Consider the following 18,023-nt stretch of genomic DNA (forward strand, 5'->3'; position numbering starts at 1 on the left):
CTGTGTTACTAATGTTTCTACAGAGAATCTAAACCAGAAAATTTCCCTCCCTCCTTATTCATCCTAGAAATCTGTGTCAAATGTATTTTTATTAATTTCAAAGCCTTTTTATTGGTCATTCTCATGTGATGGTGAAGACAGCCTTTTGTGTTTTATATTGGAGGTTATGTTCTATTTCTATTTTGGGTGCATTAACAGTTGAATCTGAAACTGCAGTTTGATGTAAAATCAGACTGATTCCAATATGTTGCTACTTCAGCAATGACTCTAGCTGTTGGAAAAAAGAGGATGCATGTTTTCAGCCTGCTATGTTTAAACCACTTTATTTAAGGCAAGGTGTTCACGATCAATTAAAAACATAGAACACACCTTGAATTTTGCTAGAATATATTTCACTTTCCACTGTTTTATCTTGTGCAAATTGAGACACTTCTGAGGTCCACTGGAGACTATTTTGCAGAAGTCAGTGCCATTATTCCACAATGATGTTTGGAGTTTTTTTTAGTATAAATTTTGCAAAGCGTTGCTGTACTTCACATATTCATAGAAACAAAAGCAAAAGAAAATGATTTCCTATAGAAAACTTCACTAAAATTGCAAAGTAAATCAGACATATTTAAAGTGACCATCTGAACTATATCAACTGTCTTAATAATGTTGCTTCCTCCCGGCTAAAACAAGATCAGCACAGGACATATCTTCTTTCTATTATTTGGGCTGGATTACAGGTGTTGCCACCACTCATCATATGCTCAGAGGCACGTTACCAAATTCTTCCAAGCTACACAGCAAGTGGATTGGACTGTGAAAGACCAACCTAAATTGTGTTTGCATTTTGACAACATTGTAGGGCAGTACAATATCTCAGAGAGGAGTTCAGGTCTCCTGCTCCCCTGGTGCATTCACTGTAGCTGCCCAATTTCCCTGCTTTTTAAAGTTTGGTAGAAATATCTGTGGGCTATAGGTACATTCTTAAGCCGCAAGGTTTTTTGCCTATTAGTGAATTTCCCTGCTTTTTAATCCAGGAGGTAAGAAATGGGATCCTGTGCAAGGTTGCTGAGAATGGATTGATCATTTGCATGCTTATTGAGTTAAGTGGGATTTACACATACACACCAGACAATCATGCTAAGGATAGGTGAAACTGACCACAGAGGATGGGGAAGGGAGGAGGGGGAGGAGAGAGGGGTGGAAAGGCAGAGGGGAGGACTGGGATGGGAGCAGGCAGGAGGGGGAGGAGAGAAGAAGGATAGATGCGGTCATTTGCATGTTTATTGAGTTCAGTGGGATTTACTCCCGTGAAATCATGCTTAGGATAGGTAAAACTGACTGGGGGGGAGGGAAGGAGGGCTGGAATGGGCAAGGAAGGCGGAAGAAGGAAGAGGGGAGGAGAAAGGGAGAGGAAAGGAGAAGGAGGGAAAAGGCAGGTCTGATCATTTGTATGATTATTGGGTTGAATCGGATATACTCCTATGCAATCATGATTAGGATAGGTAAAACTGACCAGGCTGGGCCTGGCAACCAAGATGTCTTCTGTATCTTTCAAAGTTGGGCAGGGGGAAGGGAGAATTCTACCTTGTGGTTTTTCCCATTACATTGTTGCAAGAACACCTGCACTTGGCTGACTTTCTCTTCTCCTAAAGATACAGGATCAGTCTCAGGCCCTGAACCTGGCAACCCTACCTCCCACCCAAATTTAAAACAAAGCTGTCCCTGGCCACATCCACACCAGGCCTCTATTACACTTTGGACAATCATTATTTATTTATCTATTTATTTAGTGTATTTATATACTGCCCCATAGCCGAAGCTCTCTGGGCAGTTTACAATAACTAAAAACATTAAAAACAAATATACAAATTTAAGAACACATCTTTTAAAAACAATTTAAAACAATTTATCATGGCTTCTCTCAAAGCCATGGCTCAAAGCCAATCATGGCTTCTCTCAAAGAATCCTGGGACGTGTAGTTAGTGAAGGGTGCTGAGAGTTGCTAGGAGACGCCCTGTTCCTCTCACAGACCTTCAATCAGAGTGGCTGACTGTTAAACCATTCTCCCAGGGGAATAGGAGTCTCTTAGCACCCTTCACAAACTACACTTCCCAGGATTCTCTGAGGGAAGCCATGACTGTCTCAAGTGAAATCAAGTCTGGTGTGGGTGTGGCCCTCTGATTAGCCAAACCCAGCAGCTGTGAGGCTTTTAGAACATTGACAGTTGGTCCTTACTGAGCATGCCCCGCCAACATTTCTTAAATTAATTAAAAATGAACCAGGCATTTTTTTAACTTTTAAACTGCAGTAGATGAAGGTCAGAGTATGGGGCAAGGTCAGTATTAGGATTACAGGTACTCTGTGAACATGGCTGATTTTTAATGAATTTGAACAGATTATGAGAACTCTGGCAGAAAAAAGTCCAAAAGGGCTCTGAGGTTTTTCTCTCTCTTTTTAGACTCTGAACTCTCGATTCTGTCTGACTGTTTTGTGTATCGCCATGAAAATTGAGAGGGTTGTTAAGCTTTTCTGAGTTCAGAACTATAAGTTTTGTAAGGTTTTGTTTTGAAATGAGCTTATGGGAAGCCTCAGAATGGCATGGGGGGATATTTTCCATTTAACATTGCGGAATGTGAAAATTCCCCGCTGACTATAGTATAGCCACTCTCGTGGCTGTATAATCATCAGTCTGAGTATCAGGGCTCATATACAAATGAAATTGAATTTTCTTAACTTAAATGTGGAAAATAGTCATAGCTTTAAGACACAGGATATTTGTTATGACTTTAATTCTGTGTTCTTTTTGTTTCTTGGTCTGGGGTGTTCTCTCTAAGCTTATGTCACTGTATAGTAACACCGTTGTGATGAATCCAACATAATGCTATGTTAATCTTCCATCAGTGCAAGTGTTTCTGATTGCGTAGCAGAATGTTGTTCCCCTCTCCTACCACCACCCCAAATCTGTTTTAGGAGTTCCCCCAACTCTATGGAGCAGATTTGGGGAGGGTATGGGGTAAACACAGGGGAAGGGGAGGTGGAAAGTCCCATTGTACAAGCAGAAATCCTTGTGCTGATGGGATGCGTTAGTTGAATATTGGCTATTATATCCTCTCAAACAAGCTTATGAAATAGGGTACTCTAGCCTTCTAGGTGAATTGGGTGGTTGGAAAATTGAAGCTGCAGGATTTCACTTGATACCTCAGTTAAATCTGTTTTTATTTATTTCCCACTTAAGGCAACACTTTGCAAAGCTCCTTAAACAACTTAAGGAACATAATTTACAATCAACAATTATAATAGTAATTAAATAAGAATTTCTTAAAAGCATTTAACTAATTACAGAAGCTAAGCAGCCACATTTTTGAGGATGAAGCAAATGTCCTGCTGTATATTTTTTTGTAATATGTTTTATACAGGGCTGTGGAGTCGGAGTTGTGGAGTTGGAGTCGGAAGCAATTTTGGGTGGAGTCGGAGTCGGTAGAAATGTACTGACTCCGGCTTCAAAACAAATTTTGATTGACATGTTTTAAAATATATAAATTCAAAATGCCAAAGAAGCTTCCCATGAAGTCAGCTGTAGTTGAGCATTTCACCATAACTCAAGATGGAAAACATTTTGTGTGTCAGTGTATGACACAGGACCCAGATGAAGACAAATGCTGTGATGCCAAGATCAGTGCATATTCTAGCAGCGATAAATATGCTCCTATGAGAGCTTCCAATTTAAAAAGACATTTACAGCCCTTTCCAGGGCTGTGGAGTTGGAAGCAATTTTGGGTGGAGTCGGAGTCGGACAGTAGAAAAATAGAGGAGTCGGAGTTGGAGTCAAAGGTTTGGCGTACCGACTCCACAGCCCTGGTTTTATAATATGTTGTTCACCACTTTGGGGGCCTTTTGGCCCAAAAGTGGTATATAAATAAACTATATTACTACTACTACTACTATAAAATTTTAAATATCTTCCTGTGAAAATTCTAGTAAGAGAATGGGAATCAACAGTGAACAGAATTATTATGAATGTACCATCTTTAATATTTTTCAGCATTTTAGTAAATAGTAAAAAATGTTTTTTACACTGGAACCAAAACAGAATATTCCAAATGTAAATGTGTAATTTGTATATATACTAAAGAGACTTGAATCATTCCTGCTGAATCCATGACCTAGGTTTTTCAAGGGTCATTAGTATAAGGCAATCCTTTCTGTCCGTGGAAAGTATTTATCCACCCCAAATTTATTTCCAAGTTATTTTCAGCTCCTGATGGATGAGAGAAATTCTGGTAAGAAGTGATTTAATCATGATATTTTTGCCTAGCTGAACATCTCAACAATTGTTGAATGCATTGGATGAACTTCAATAGACCTTAATAGACATTAAATGCTGGACAATGAAAAAATCAGCTCATAAACAGTGAGGCTAGAAAAATAATTTCAGAAATTAAAAAGCAAAAGCAAAATAACTTAAAGGTGCTTTGGAATTTAAAAAAATATTTGTTTAGCTATTCTTAATTTAGACCCAAGTTCATACCTTTTTCATTTAGTTTCAGACTCTCTGGCTCAATCTGTAATTCAGCATCTAAGATGGATTATGCAAAAAGACCTTTTGGGTCAAGATGTCTTTCTTATAGGGCCCCCTGGGCCTCTTCGGCGATCTATTGCTATGCAGTACTTGGTAAGTTTTTGGTTAGAGGCTTCATTTTCAATCGGAAACTGAAGTGAATAAGAATTCTCATTTATTTATTTATTTATTTATTTATTTATTTATTTATTATTTCAATTTATATACCGCCCTTAGCAGAATAGCTCTCAGGGCGGTGAACAAACAAGATAAAATACAATATATCATAGTAAAAAATCACAAAAACGTACAAACAAACAACAGAATGCACAACAAAAACGAAATACAACACAAATTAAGAAGGATACATGTTAAAAGTAGAAAAATTAAGAAAATTAAAAGATTAAAATGCCTGGGAGCATAAAAAGGTCTTTACCTGGCGCTGGAAAGATAGAAGTGTAGGCGCCAGGCGTACCTCTTCGGGGAGGCTGTTCCACAACTCAGGGGCCACCACAGAAAAGGCCCTAGATCTAGTAACCACCCTCCGGGCTTCCCGATGAGCTGGTACCCAGAGGAGGGCCTTAGATTCTGAACGAAGTGAACGGGTAGGTTCATAGCGAGAGAGGCGTTCCACAAGGTATTGAGGTCCCACGCCGTGTAAGGCTTTATAGGTCAAAACCAGCACCTTGAATCTCGCCCGCAAGCAAATAGGGAGCCAGTGCAGACGCGCCAGAATAGGTGTTATATGCGAAGACCGACTGGTCCTCGTCAATAGTCTGGCAGCCGCGTTCTGCACCAGCTGAAGTTTCCGAACTGTCTTCAAGGGCAGCCCTACGTAGAGCGCATTACAGTAATCCAATCTTGAAGTTACCAGAGCATGAACAACGGAGGCGAGGTCATCCCTGTCCAGATAGGGGCGTAGTTGGGCTACCAGACGAAGATGGTAAAATGCATTCCGTGCCACCGAGGCCACTTGGGCCTCGAGAGACAAGGAAGAATCGAAAAGAACCCCGAAACTACGTACCTGTTCTTTCAGGGGGAGTGTAACCCCATCCAGAACAGGTTGAACATCCACCATCTGAGCAGGGAAGGCGTTCACCAGCAGTGTCTCGGTCTTGTCTGGATTGAGTCTCAGTTTATTAGCTCTCATCCAGTCCATTATCGCGGTCAGGCAACGGTTCAGCACATCAACAGACTCACCTGAAGAAGATGAAAAGGAGAAATAGAGCTGCGTGTCATCAGCATATTGATGGCAACGCACTCCAAAACTCCTGATGACCGCACCCAGCGGCTGCATGTAGATGTTGAAAAGCATGGGGGACAAACTGACCCCTGAGGGACTCCACAATGGAGAGTCCATGGTGTCGAGTGATGTTCCCCAAGCACTACCTTCTGGTGACGGTCCGCGAAGTAGGAGCGGAACCACTGCCAAGCAGTGCCCCCGACACCCAACTCTGCGAGTCTCCCCAGAAGGATACCATGGTCGATGGTATCAAACGCCGCTGAGAGATCAAGGAGAATCAACAGAGTCACACTCCCCCTGTCCCTCTCCCGACAAAGGTCATCATACAGGGCGACCAAGGCTGTTTCGGTGCCAAAACTGGGCCTAAAACCGGATTGAAACGGATCCAGATAATCGGTTTCATCCAAGAGCGCCTGGAGCTGGCCGGCAACCACCCGTTCCAAAACCTTGCCCAAAAAAGGGACATTCGCCACCGGTCTATAGTTGTTCAAGTTATCTGGGTCCAAGGAGGGTTTCTTTAAAAGAGGTCTCACTACTGCCTTCTTGAGGCTACGAGGGACTACTCCCTCCCTCAAGGAGGCATTAACCACTTCCTTGGCCCAACCGGTGGTCCCAGCCCTGCTAGCTTTCACTAGCCAAGATGGGCAAGGATCCAGAACAGACGTGGTTGCCCGAACCATTCCAAGCACCTTGTCCACTTCCTCGAGCTGCACCAACTGCATGTTTGTGTAGTTGTGTTTACCAGTTGAAGAGAGATGTAGCATGCAATGTGAGTATCTGCTTGGATTTCTGGCAGAAAGTCCTGTAAAGCAGTCATCCCTGTGTGTGGAGAATATGTTTGGTAATCAAGAATTCTTCAGAGACATTTTCTAGTTTTGAAGTATTTTGATTCAAACCAAGAACCCACTACAATTGAGTTTTGATGGTGGTATAGGTTTTTAATTGTTTGTTGCTCCAAATGTTTGGTATATTTATTTTATTTATATCTCCCACCCTTCCAGTGCAGGGCAGTTCACAATGCTTGAAATCACATCATATAACATTACAAAATACATCACTAAAAACTCATCAGAGGCATAGACCTAAGATAAAACTTGACCTTTACAGTAGATACTTAGCAGGTAAAAGCCTGCTAGAATAAAAAGGTCTTTACCAACTGGCAAAAGATAGCCAGAGAAGAAGGCCATGCACACTTTTGGGGGCAAGGGTGTTCATAATGCTGAGAAGGTGATATTTCTTGTTGCCATCGACCTTGCCTCCACTCTTGGCAGGACAGAGAGAAGGGCTTCTCCCTTCTCTTGAGGAGCAGGCAGGATGGTATGGGAGGAGACAATCCCACTGATATCTGGGTTCCAAGAATTTAGAACTTCAAAGATAATCACTAACATTTTGAACTGTGACCAGAAGCAACTTGGCAGACATTGCAGGATAGATGCCGTTCTTATAGCCCTTCTTGGCTTATTCAAGCTTGCTGAGGAGGTTTGACCAAGTGGATCCAGGGTGTGGTCAATGCATCATTGTGGGAAGGAGTGGTTCCAGCAGCCCTGAAAGAGGCAGCGATCTGGCTGCCCCTGAAGAAGCCCACCCTGGACCCATTGGTTTGCGACAATTACTGCCAGCTCACAAGTACGCTCTTAGGGAAGGTGATTGAGAGGGTTGTGGTGCAGCAATTGCAAGTACTCTTGGATGAAACAGATAATATTAACCCATCCCAGTCTGGGTTCAGGCCTGGTTATGGGACTGAATCGGCCTTGTTTGCCCTGATGGATGACCTTTATTGGCAGAAGGACAGGGGGAATGCGACCCTGTTATTCTTACTTGATCTCTCGGTGGCTTTTGATACCATTGACCATGATATCCTTCTGGGTCTTTTTTTTTTAAAAAAAAGATGTTTTTAAAGATGTTTTGTTTTAATATATTTTAAAGTCTGTTTTTATGATGTTTTAAAGTGTTTTTAATGCTTTTGTTTGCTGCCCTGGGCTCCTACTGGGAGGAAGGCGGGATAGAAATCTACAAACAAACAAACTTTATTAAATTTATATCCCACCTGCCCGGTAGGAGCCCACTAAAAACACTATAAAACATCATAAAAACAGACATTAAAATATATACAAGCAAAACATCTTTTAAAACATTTAATTTTTTTTAAAAGAAATATAAACACAATTTCAACAGATGCAGACTGGATAAGGTCTCTATTTAAAAGGCTTGTTGAAAGAGGAAAGTTTTAGGCATGAAAAGATAACAGGGATGGTGCCTGTCTAATATTTAAGGAGAGGGAATTCCAAAGGGTAGGTGCCACTATACTAAAGGTCCGCTTCCTATGTTTTATGGAATGGACCTCCTGATAAGATTGTAATCTGCAGGAGGCCCTCACTTGCAAGACGCAGTGATCGACTGCGTATATAAAAGGTAAGATGATCTTTCAGGTATCTTGGTCCCAAGCTGTACAGGGCTATGCCCACCAAAACCGGAACCTTGAACTTAGCCTGGTAGCTAATGGGCAGGCAGAACAATTCTTTCAGCAGCGGGGTGACATGTTGGTGATACTCTGCCCCAGTGAGCACCAGCTACAGCTTCCGGACCAGCCACAAGGGCAGCCCCACATAAGCTCATTATAGTAATCCAACCTGGAGATTACCAGTGCATGGACAACAGTGGTCAGGCTATCTTGGTCCAGAAACGGCTGCAGCTGTCTTATCAGCTGAAGCTGGTAAAAGGCACTGATGTCACCTGGACCTCTAGCGACAAAGATGGATCCAGGACCACCCCCAGACTACAAACCTGCTCTTTCAAAGGGAGTGCAATCCCATCCAAAGCAGGCAATTGACCAATTATCTGAACTTGGGAACCACCAACCCACACACATGGCCTCCATGTTGCTAAGATTCAGGCTTAGTTTATTGCTCCTCATCCAGCCCACCACCGAGTCCAGGAAGTGGTCGAGGACTTGTATGGCCTCTTCTGATTCAGATGTTACAGAGAAATAGAGCTGGATATCATCAGTGTACTGCTGACACCTTGCCCCAAATCTCCTGATGACAACTGCCAAGGTCTTCATATAGATGTTAAACAGCATGGGGGACAAGACAGTACCCTGTGGCACCCCACAGCACAACTGCCATGGGGCCAAAAGAAAATCACCCAATGCTATTCTCTGAAAACAACCCTGGAGGTAGGATCGGAACCATTGTAAAACAGTGCCTCCCATACCCATCTCACCAAGTTGGTTCAAAAGGATATCATGGTCACTGGTATCAAAAGCTGCCAAGAGATCAAGTAACGATAATAGGTACACACTCTCCCTGTCATTCTCCTGATAAAGGTCATCCATCAGAGCGAACAAGGCTGATTCAGTCCCATAACCAGGCATGAACCCAGACTCACTTGAAATGGGTTAAGATAATCTGTTTCATCCAAGAGTACTTGAAATTGCTGTGTCACAACCCCCCCAATCACCTTCCCTCAAAAGCGGGTATTTGCAACCAGGCAGTACTTGTCACAAACCAATGAGTCCAGGCTGGGCTTTTTCAGGAGTGGTCAGATCATCACCTCTTTCAGGGCAGTGGGAACCACTTCCTTCCACAATGATGCATTGACCACACAGTGGATCCTCTCGGTCAAACCCCGTCAGCAAGCTTTAATAAGTCAAGAAGGGCAAGGGTTGAAAGGACACATTGCTGGCTGCATCATCACAAGCACCTTGTCCACATCATCAGGCACCATCAACTGAAACTGATCCCAAGATGTTGCAGCAGAAGTTGCACTGGACACCTCACAGAGGACTACACTAGATGTGAACGGGGGATCAAGATTGCTATGGAGGCAAGCAAATTTACCCTCAAAGTGCCTTGTAAACAATTCACAGTGGGTCTCCGAAGGGTCTAAAACTCCATTTCCTGGAGTTGATGTCAACAATACCCCTGACACTATGGAAAAGGTCCACTGGACGGCTACTTGGTGTGATGGTGGCAGAGATGTGGGCCTTTTTCGCTGCCCTCACCGCCACACAGTAGGCAGAGTTATATTTTACCCATGCTGGATCTGATATAATATGGACAGTGGCCAACCAACAGATTTGCTGTTGCATTCTGGAACAACTGTAGCTTCTGAAGACTCTTCCAAGGTAGCCTCGTGTGGACCGTAGTAATCTAGTCTTGATGTAACTGAAAGCATGTGTCACTGCAGGAAATCCAACTACGTCAGGAATGGTCGCAGTTGGTGCACCACCCTAAGCTGAGCAAAGGCACTCCTGGCTATTGCTGCCACTTGTTCATTCGGATGTAAAGCTGAATGTAGGGGTACTCTCAAATTCCAAGGGAGATCAAGGCTGTGTGTATGGGGTTACCAGGTGATCTGCCAATCAAACTGACCAGACCTGCTTAGCTGCATTGTGTACCAACATTCATTGTAAATGACTTGCATGTATTCAGCAAATACATTGTGAGCCTTTTGCTCACAATACATTTCATGTGCAATCCTCAATGCTAGGCAAAACAAATTTTCACAGTGTTCCCAAAGAAAAGAACACAAGTATATCTTTATAGAAATGAAATGAAATTTTCTAAAATAACTATTCTAAAACAACAATAATATGCTGTTAGCAATTGCATTTATATGCTTAGGATTATTGTTTTTTGTCATGCCATGAGTAACACTGATGGGATGCACGGTGGAGACAATGCAAGATTATTTTTTACCTCAACATATCACTCATTTTTTCTTTAGCTGGCCTCCTTGCTAAAGTGATTTAGAACTGAATGTTTCAACAGTGTTGGTAAAGAGATGGACTAAAGAAAAATGAAACCATGCTGATAGAGTGAGAGCACTAAACTAGATTTCGAGAGATTATGTTGCTCCTCAATTTTGTTCCATTTAGTGATGTGTTTCTGCCTCTGTTGGAGAATCTGCTTTTAAACCACACTGATTATAATTTTTTATTTTCCAATATTTTGCTAAATTATACAGGAATTGACTAAGAGAGAGGTGGAGTATATTGCACTCTCCAGGGACACAACAGAAACTGATCTCAAACAGCGGAGAGAGATCAGAGCTGGGACTGCCTATTATATTGATCAGGTGAGTAGCTATAATAGGTCTAGGTATTTCCCTTAAGAACATAAGAACAGCCTGCTGGATCAGGCCAGTGGCCCATCTAGTCCGGACTCCTGTTCTCACAGTGGCCAACCAGGTGCCTGGGGGAAGCCCGCAAGCAGGACCTGAGTGCAAGAACTCTCTCCCCTCCTGAGGCTTCCGGCAACTGGTTTTCAGAAGCATGCTGCCTCTGACTAGGGTGGCAGAGCACAGCCATCATGGCTAGTAGCCATTGATAGCCCTGTCCTCCATGAATTGGTCTAATCTTCTTTTAAAGCCATCCAAGCTGGTGGCCATTACTGCATCTTGTGGGAGCAAATTCCATAGTTTAACTATGCGCTGAGTAAAGAAGTACTTCCTTTTGTCTGTCCTGAATCTTCCAACATTCAGCTTCTTTGAATGTCCATGAGTTCTAGTATTATGAGAGAGGGAGAAGAACTTTTCTCTATCCACTTTCTCAATGCCATGCATAATTTTATACACTTCTATCATGTCTTCTCTGACCCACCTTTTCTCTAAACTAAAAAGCCCCAAATGCTGCAACCTTTCCTCATAAGGGAGTCGCTCCATCCCCTTGATCATGCTGGTTGCCCTCTTCTGAACCTTTTCCAACTCTATAATATCCTTTTTGAGATGAGGCGACCAGAACTGTACACAGTATTCCAAATGCAGCCACATCATAGATGTATACAATAGCATTATGATATCGGCTGTTTTATTTTCAATACCTTTCCTAATTATCGCTAGCATGGAATTTGCCTTTTTCACAGCTGCTGCACACTGGGTCAACATGTTCATCGTGCTGTCCACTACAACCCTGAGGTCTCTCTCCTGGTCGGTCACCGCCAGTTCAGACCCCATGAGCGTATATGTGAAATTAAGATTTTTTGCTTGAAGATGCATAATTTTACACTTGTTTATATTGAATTGCATTTGCCATTTTTCTGCCCATTCACTCAGTTTGGAGAGGTCTTTTTGGAGCTCTTCGCAATCCCTTTTTGTTTTAACAACCCTGAACAATTTAGTGTCGTCAGCAAACTTGGCCACTTCACTGCTCACTCCTAATTCTAGGTCATTAATGAACAAGTTGAAAAGTACAGGTCCCAATACTGATCCTTGAGGGACTCCACTTTCTACTGGGAGTCCACTTTCTATTGGGAGAACTGTCCGTTTATTCCTACTCTCTGCTTTCTGCTTCTTAACCAATTCCTTATCCACAAGAGGACCTCTCCTCTTATTCCATGACTGCTAAGCTTCCTCAGAAGTCTTTGGTGAGGTACCTTGTCAAACGCTTTTTGAAAGTCTAAGTACACTATGTCCACTGGATCACCTCTATATGCTTGTTGACACTGTCAAAGAATTCTAATAGGTTACTGAGACAGGACTTTCCCTTGCAGAAGCCATGCTGGCTCTGCTTCAGCAAAGCTTGTTCTTCTATGTGCTTAGTTAATCTAGCTTTAATAATACTTTCTACCAGTTTTCCAGGGACAGAAGTTAAGCTAACTGGCCTGTAATTTCCGGGATCCCCTCTGGATCCCTTTTTGAAGATTGGCGTTACATTTGCCACTTTCCAGTCCTCAGGCACGGAGGAGGACCTGAGGGACAAGTTACATATTTTAGTTAGCAGATCAACAATTTCACCTTTGAGTTCTTTGAGAACTCTCGGGTGGATGCCATCCGGGCCCGGTGATTTGTCAGTTTTTATATTGTCCATTAAGCCTAGAACTTCCTCTCTCGTTACCACTATTTGTCTTAGTTCCTCAGAATCCCTTCCTGCAAATGTTAGTTCAGGTTCAGGGATCTGCCCTATATCTTCCACTGTGAAGACAGATGCAAAGAATTCATTTAGCTTCTCTGCAATCTCCTTATCGTTCTTTAGTACACCTTTGACTCCCTTATCATCCAAGGGTCCAATCGCCTCCCTAGATGGTCTCCTGCTTTGAATGTATTTATAGAATTTTTTGTTGGTTTTTATGTTCTTAGCAATGTGCTCCTCAAATTCTTTTTTAGCATCCCTTATTGTCTTCTTGCATTTCTTTTGCCAGAGTTTGTGTTCTTTTTTATTTTCTTCATTCGGACAAGACTTCCATTTTCTGAAGGAAGACTTTTTGCCTCTAAGAGCTTCCTTGACTTTGCTCGTTAACCATGCTGGCATCTTCTTGGCCCTGGCAGTACCTTTTCTGATCTGTGGTATGCACTCCAGTTGAGCTTCTAATATAGTGTTTTTAAACAACTTCCAAGCATTTTTGAGTGATGTGACCCTCTGGACTTTGTTTTTCAGCTTTCTTTTTACCAATCCCCTCATTTTTGTGAAGTTTCCTCTTTTGAAGTCAAATGTGACCATGTTGGATTTTCTAGGCAATTGGCCATTTACATGTATGCTTAATTTAATAGCACTGTGGTCACTGCTCCCAATTGGTTCAACAACACTTACATCTCGCACCAGGTCCTGGTCCCCACTGAGGATTAAGTCCAGGGTTGCCATCCCTCTGGTTGACATGACAACAGCAATAAGGAAAATACCAAAAAAAGGTTGTCTTAATACTTTACTGAAGAGTTTAATTTTCCCCTGATGAAGGCTTGACTACACAGGCTGAAACGCGTTGGGCTTTAACATATTTTATACAGAATTTTCTCTTTTTTATATAAAAGAAATTATTGGTGCCACTGTGCACAGAATAAAGCCACATCTTTCCAGCATTCTGGTTTTTGACCTCCTTTTTGCGGTTCCATGACCAACTGGTCTAGGGAATAGTCATTTGGAATATCTAGAAATTTTGCTTCTTTGTCATGACTGGAACACATATGCGGCCCTTCATTGTTAATCTAGTGAGAACTGATAATTGAGGATCCAAAGCCTAAAACTCAGGGAATTTCTTGTTTTTGTCACTGGGGGTCCATGTTCCATACAGCCAGTATTCTGGTAAAGGCTGTACCTGTCTGAAATCCAAGAAAGCTGATGCGAGTCCGTGGGGACGCTACTGAACTGTATGGACCAATGGTCTGACAGTATAAGGAAAATTCCTGTGTTCTAAAATGTTAAGTTCACCAGAGAGTTTTTGAGTCATTGTTTAAAGGAAGGAACAATGTGTAAATAGAGGTTTGGGTTTTTATCCTTGTTTTGTTCTTCCTTTTGTTTTTTCTTTCATATGACTCCCTGCTATTCATTCATTCCCTTCCTCTTCTTTCATGGCTTAGCTTTCTTCTTGCTTTGATTTTAGTTTTCTGCCTCCATTTTTGTACTTCTCTTACAGTTTCCTACACACTTAAGTGTTCATGTGTTCTTGTTGTTGTTATGTGCCTTCAAGTCGATTACGACTTATGGCGACCCTATGAATCAGCGACCTCCAAGAGCATCTGTCATGAACCACCCTGTTCAGATCTTATAAGTTCAGGTCTGCGGCTTCCTTTATGGAATTAATCCATCTCTTGTTTGGCCTTCCTCTTTTTCTACTCCCTTCTGTTTTTCCCAGCATTATTGTCTTTTCTAGTGAATCATGTCTTCTCATGATATGTCCAAAGTATGATAACCTCAGTTTCATCATTTTAGCTTCTAGTGATAGTTCTGGTTTAATTTGTTCTAACACCCAATTATTTGTCTTTTTCGCAGTCCATAGTATGCGCAAAGCTCTCCTCCACCACCACATTTCAAATGAGTTGATTTTTCTCTTATCCGCCTTTTTCACTGTCCAAATTTCACATCCATACACAGAGATTGGGAATACCATGGTCTGAATGATCCTGACTTTGGTGTTCAGTGATACATCTTTGCATTTGTGGACCTTTTCTAGTTCTCTCACAGCTGCCCTACCCATTTCTAGCCTTCTTCTGATTTCTTGACTATTGTCTGCATTTTGGTTAATGACTGTGCCGAGGTATTGATAATCCTTGACATTCAATGTCCTCATTGTCAACTGTAAAGTTACATAAATCTTCTGTTGTTCTTAGGCACACATATTTTATTGTTCATTCTCTTCTCTCGTTAATTCTGCCTGTGACTTCCTCTGCCCTTTGTGTAGGTGCATACGAAAGATAAGAAATACTGGCAAGGTGGGGAAAAGGCAGCCATTTGCTTTCAAGTGGGTTTTGTGTTGTGCTAGGCTCAATATTCATCCCTGCTATTTTTGTAAGTTTTGGGTAATGGGGGCAGCCATCTTTTCCTCCCAAGACTGCTCCTGGGAACTGCACTACATAATTTAGCATAATTCCTGTGGGGATTATGTCCTAGGAAAGTGGCTGGACTACCGTCAAACCACCTCTCTGAAACCTGCAGCATGATCTTTTTTGTTGAAAGAAAGAGACTGAAAAGATTGGCCACCTCATACTGCATATAAAGGTCCTTCCTCCCCACCCTGCAAATTCTTACAATTTGCATGCCCTCCTGAAAGTTTCCAGATGTCTCCCCCATCTTTTACAGGGGAATATGGTCCGTCAAATGTAGGTAGAGATATTTCAGCCCAGCTTTAGTTTTGTGAACTTCTCATGCTGATTTTATTTTGATTCATAGTGTGCAGTACGAGCAGCTACAGAAGGTAGAATCCTGGTTCTGGAAGGTTTGGAGAAGGCCGAGCGGAATGTATTACCAGTGTTGAACAATTTGCTGGAGAACCGGGAAATGCAGCTTGAAGATGGTCGTTTCCTCATGTCAGCAGAACGTTATGATAAACTGCTGAAGGTAAAGAGAATGTATTAGGTTGTTCACATTTTTTTATTTAATATTGATGAATCTAAATAAAAATTGCCAGAGGAGCCTTGATATCCAAAAGGTGTATTTTTAGATAAACCTGGTTCTACAGTCACTGCTTCCATACTGGTTCCCTCAACTAATATTTACAGTACAGAACTCTTTGTTTCTTCAACTATTTTCTAAAGTAGGGGCTCTGACCCTACTCGCTTTGCTCACCACCCCGGCCTGCTGTTGCCAGCACATATGGGTTGCCAATGCTCCCACTTCCCTTCTCCCCCCTATGGGTCACCGGTGCCCCCCTCCCCCCATGGGTTGCCAGTGCTCCCACCGACCCACCAAGGGCCAGGCTCCACCATCGCCAGGTGCCTCTCTCACCTCCATCCCACTTGTTTGGTCACTTGCTTGCTGCAAGTACCGCCACTGCCACCAGGCAACTGACCTACCATGGGTCAGGGTTAGCCGCTGCCAGGCACACAGCTATGAAGCTCACTGGGTGACCTTGGGTCAGTCACTGCCTCTCAGCCTCCGAGGAAGGCAATGGTAAACCACCTCTGAATACCACTTACCATGAAAACCCTATTCATAGGGTTGCCATGAGTTGGAATCGACTTGAAGGCAATCCATTTCATTTTCAAGCATGATTGCATGGGAATAAATCCCATTGAACTCAATAAGTATGCAAATGATCAAACCTGCCCTCCCCTCCTCCTCCCTCCCATCACCTCCCTTTTGCCTCTTCCCTCCCCCTTCCTTCATCCCTCCCCCTCCCAATCCCCCCCTTCCCCCTCTCACTCCTTCTGCTCTCCTCTCCCCCCTTCCGATTTCCCTCTACAGTAGGGCCCCGCTTACCGGCGCTTCGCATTCCGGCGTTCCGCTAATGCGGCGGCAGGAAATTCCCCCTTTTAAAGCTGATTTTGCGGCATTTTGCAACATTTTCGCGCAACGGCCCCATTATAGTCTATGGGTTCCACTTTATGGCGATTTCCGCTTTACGGCGGGGGCCTGGTCCCTAACCCGCCATATAAGTGGGGCCCTACTGTATTCTCCCCTCCATCTCCGCCCCCCATTATCAGTTTTATCTGTCCTAGCCATGACTGCACGGGAGTAAATCACACTGAACTCAATAAACATGCAAATACCCTTTCCCCTCCTTCCCCTCTCCTCTCCTCTCCTCCCCATCCCTCTTCCTTTCTCCTCCAGCTCCCTCCCCCCCATTCAGTTTTATATATGTTTAGCATGATTGCATGGGAGTAAATCCCATTGAATTCCATAAGCACGGAAATGATCAGATCTGCCTTTCCCCTTTCCCTTCTCCTCTCCCTTCCTCCTCCCTTCTTTCTCTCCTCCCCTCTTCCTTATTCCTCCTCCCCTGCCCACTCCAGGCCTCCCTCCCATGGTCAGTTTTACCTATCCTAAGCATGATTGCACAAGAGTAAATCCCACTGAACTCAATAAATATAAACCTCTCCTCCTCCTCTCTCTCCTGCCTGCTCCCCTCCCCCTCTTCCCCTCCCTATCCCCTGTGGTCAGTTTCACCTATTCTAAGCATGATTACAGGCGAGTAAATCCCACTGAATTCAATAAGCATGCAAATGATCGATCCATTCTCAGCAAACTTGCACAGGATCCAGTTTCTTACCTCCCAGATTAAAAAGCAGAGAACTTTACTAATAGGCAAAAAACCTTTAAGAGCATACCTATAGCCAACAGATCTTTCTATCAAACTTTAAAAAGCAGGGAAATTGGGCAGCTATAGTGAATGCACCAGGGGAGCAGGAGATCTGACCTCCTCTCTGACATATTGGACTGCCCTACAAATTTGTAAAAATGCAAACACAATTTGGGTCGGTCTTTCACCATGTAGCTTGGAAGAGTGGTAACATGTGCCTCTGAGCACATGATGAGTGGTGGCAACATCTACAATCAGCTCAAATAACAGAAACAAGACATGTACTGTGCTGATATTGTTTTAGCAGAGAGAAAGCAACAATATTAAAACAGTTGATAGAATTCAGATAGTCACTTTAAATATGTTTGATTTACTTTGCAATTTTAGTGATGTTTCCTATATTAAATCATTTTATTTTGCTTCTGTTTCTGTGAATTTGTGAAGTACAGCAACACTTTGCAACACTAAAAAAAAGCTCCAAAACCAATTGTGGAATAATGGCACTGACTGTTCTGCAGAATAGTCTCTAGTGGACATGAGTTTCTCAGTTTGCACAAGATACAACAGTGGGAGGTGAAATACATTCTAGGAAAATTCTGGGTGTGCTCTATGTTTTTAATTGACCATGCCTGCCTTTCCTTAAGTGGAATAGTTTAAGTACAGCAGGCTGAAAACATGCATGTTGGGAAGGCCAATTGGTTTTTTCCCAACAGCTAGAGTCATTGCTTAAGTAGCAACGTATTGTAATCAGTCTGATTTTACATCAAACTGCAGTTTCAGA

At 42.7% G+C, this 18,023-nt stretch overlaps 1 protein-coding gene across 4 annotated transcripts in view; it reads left to right on the plus strand.

Annotated features, from left to right (window-relative positions):
* The window catches only part of VWA8 (von Willebrand factor A domain containing 8), a 271,730-nt gene that overhangs the window by 19,257 nt on the left and 234,450 nt on the right, over nt 1-18,023 (plus strand). For all 4 annotated transcript variants that reach the window (XM_061629912.1, XM_061629914.1, XM_061629913.1 and 1 more), the window contains exons 3-5: nt 4,533-4,663; nt 10,761-10,871; nt 15,394-15,561. In XM_061629912.1, the coding sequence (XP_061485896.1) occupies nt 4,533-4,663; nt 10,761-10,871; nt 15,394-15,561 (410 nt within the window). The remainder of the gene's footprint in view (nt 1-4,532; nt 4,664-10,760; nt 10,872-15,393; nt 15,562-18,023) is intronic.

This window comes from Rhineura floridana, chromosome 5 (genome assembly GCF_030035675.1).
Source record: "Rhineura floridana isolate rRhiFlo1 chromosome 5, rRhiFlo1.hap2, whole genome shotgun sequence".
Lineage (NCBI taxonomy): Eukaryota > Metazoa > Chordata > Lepidosauria > Squamata > Rhineuridae > Rhineura > Rhineura floridana.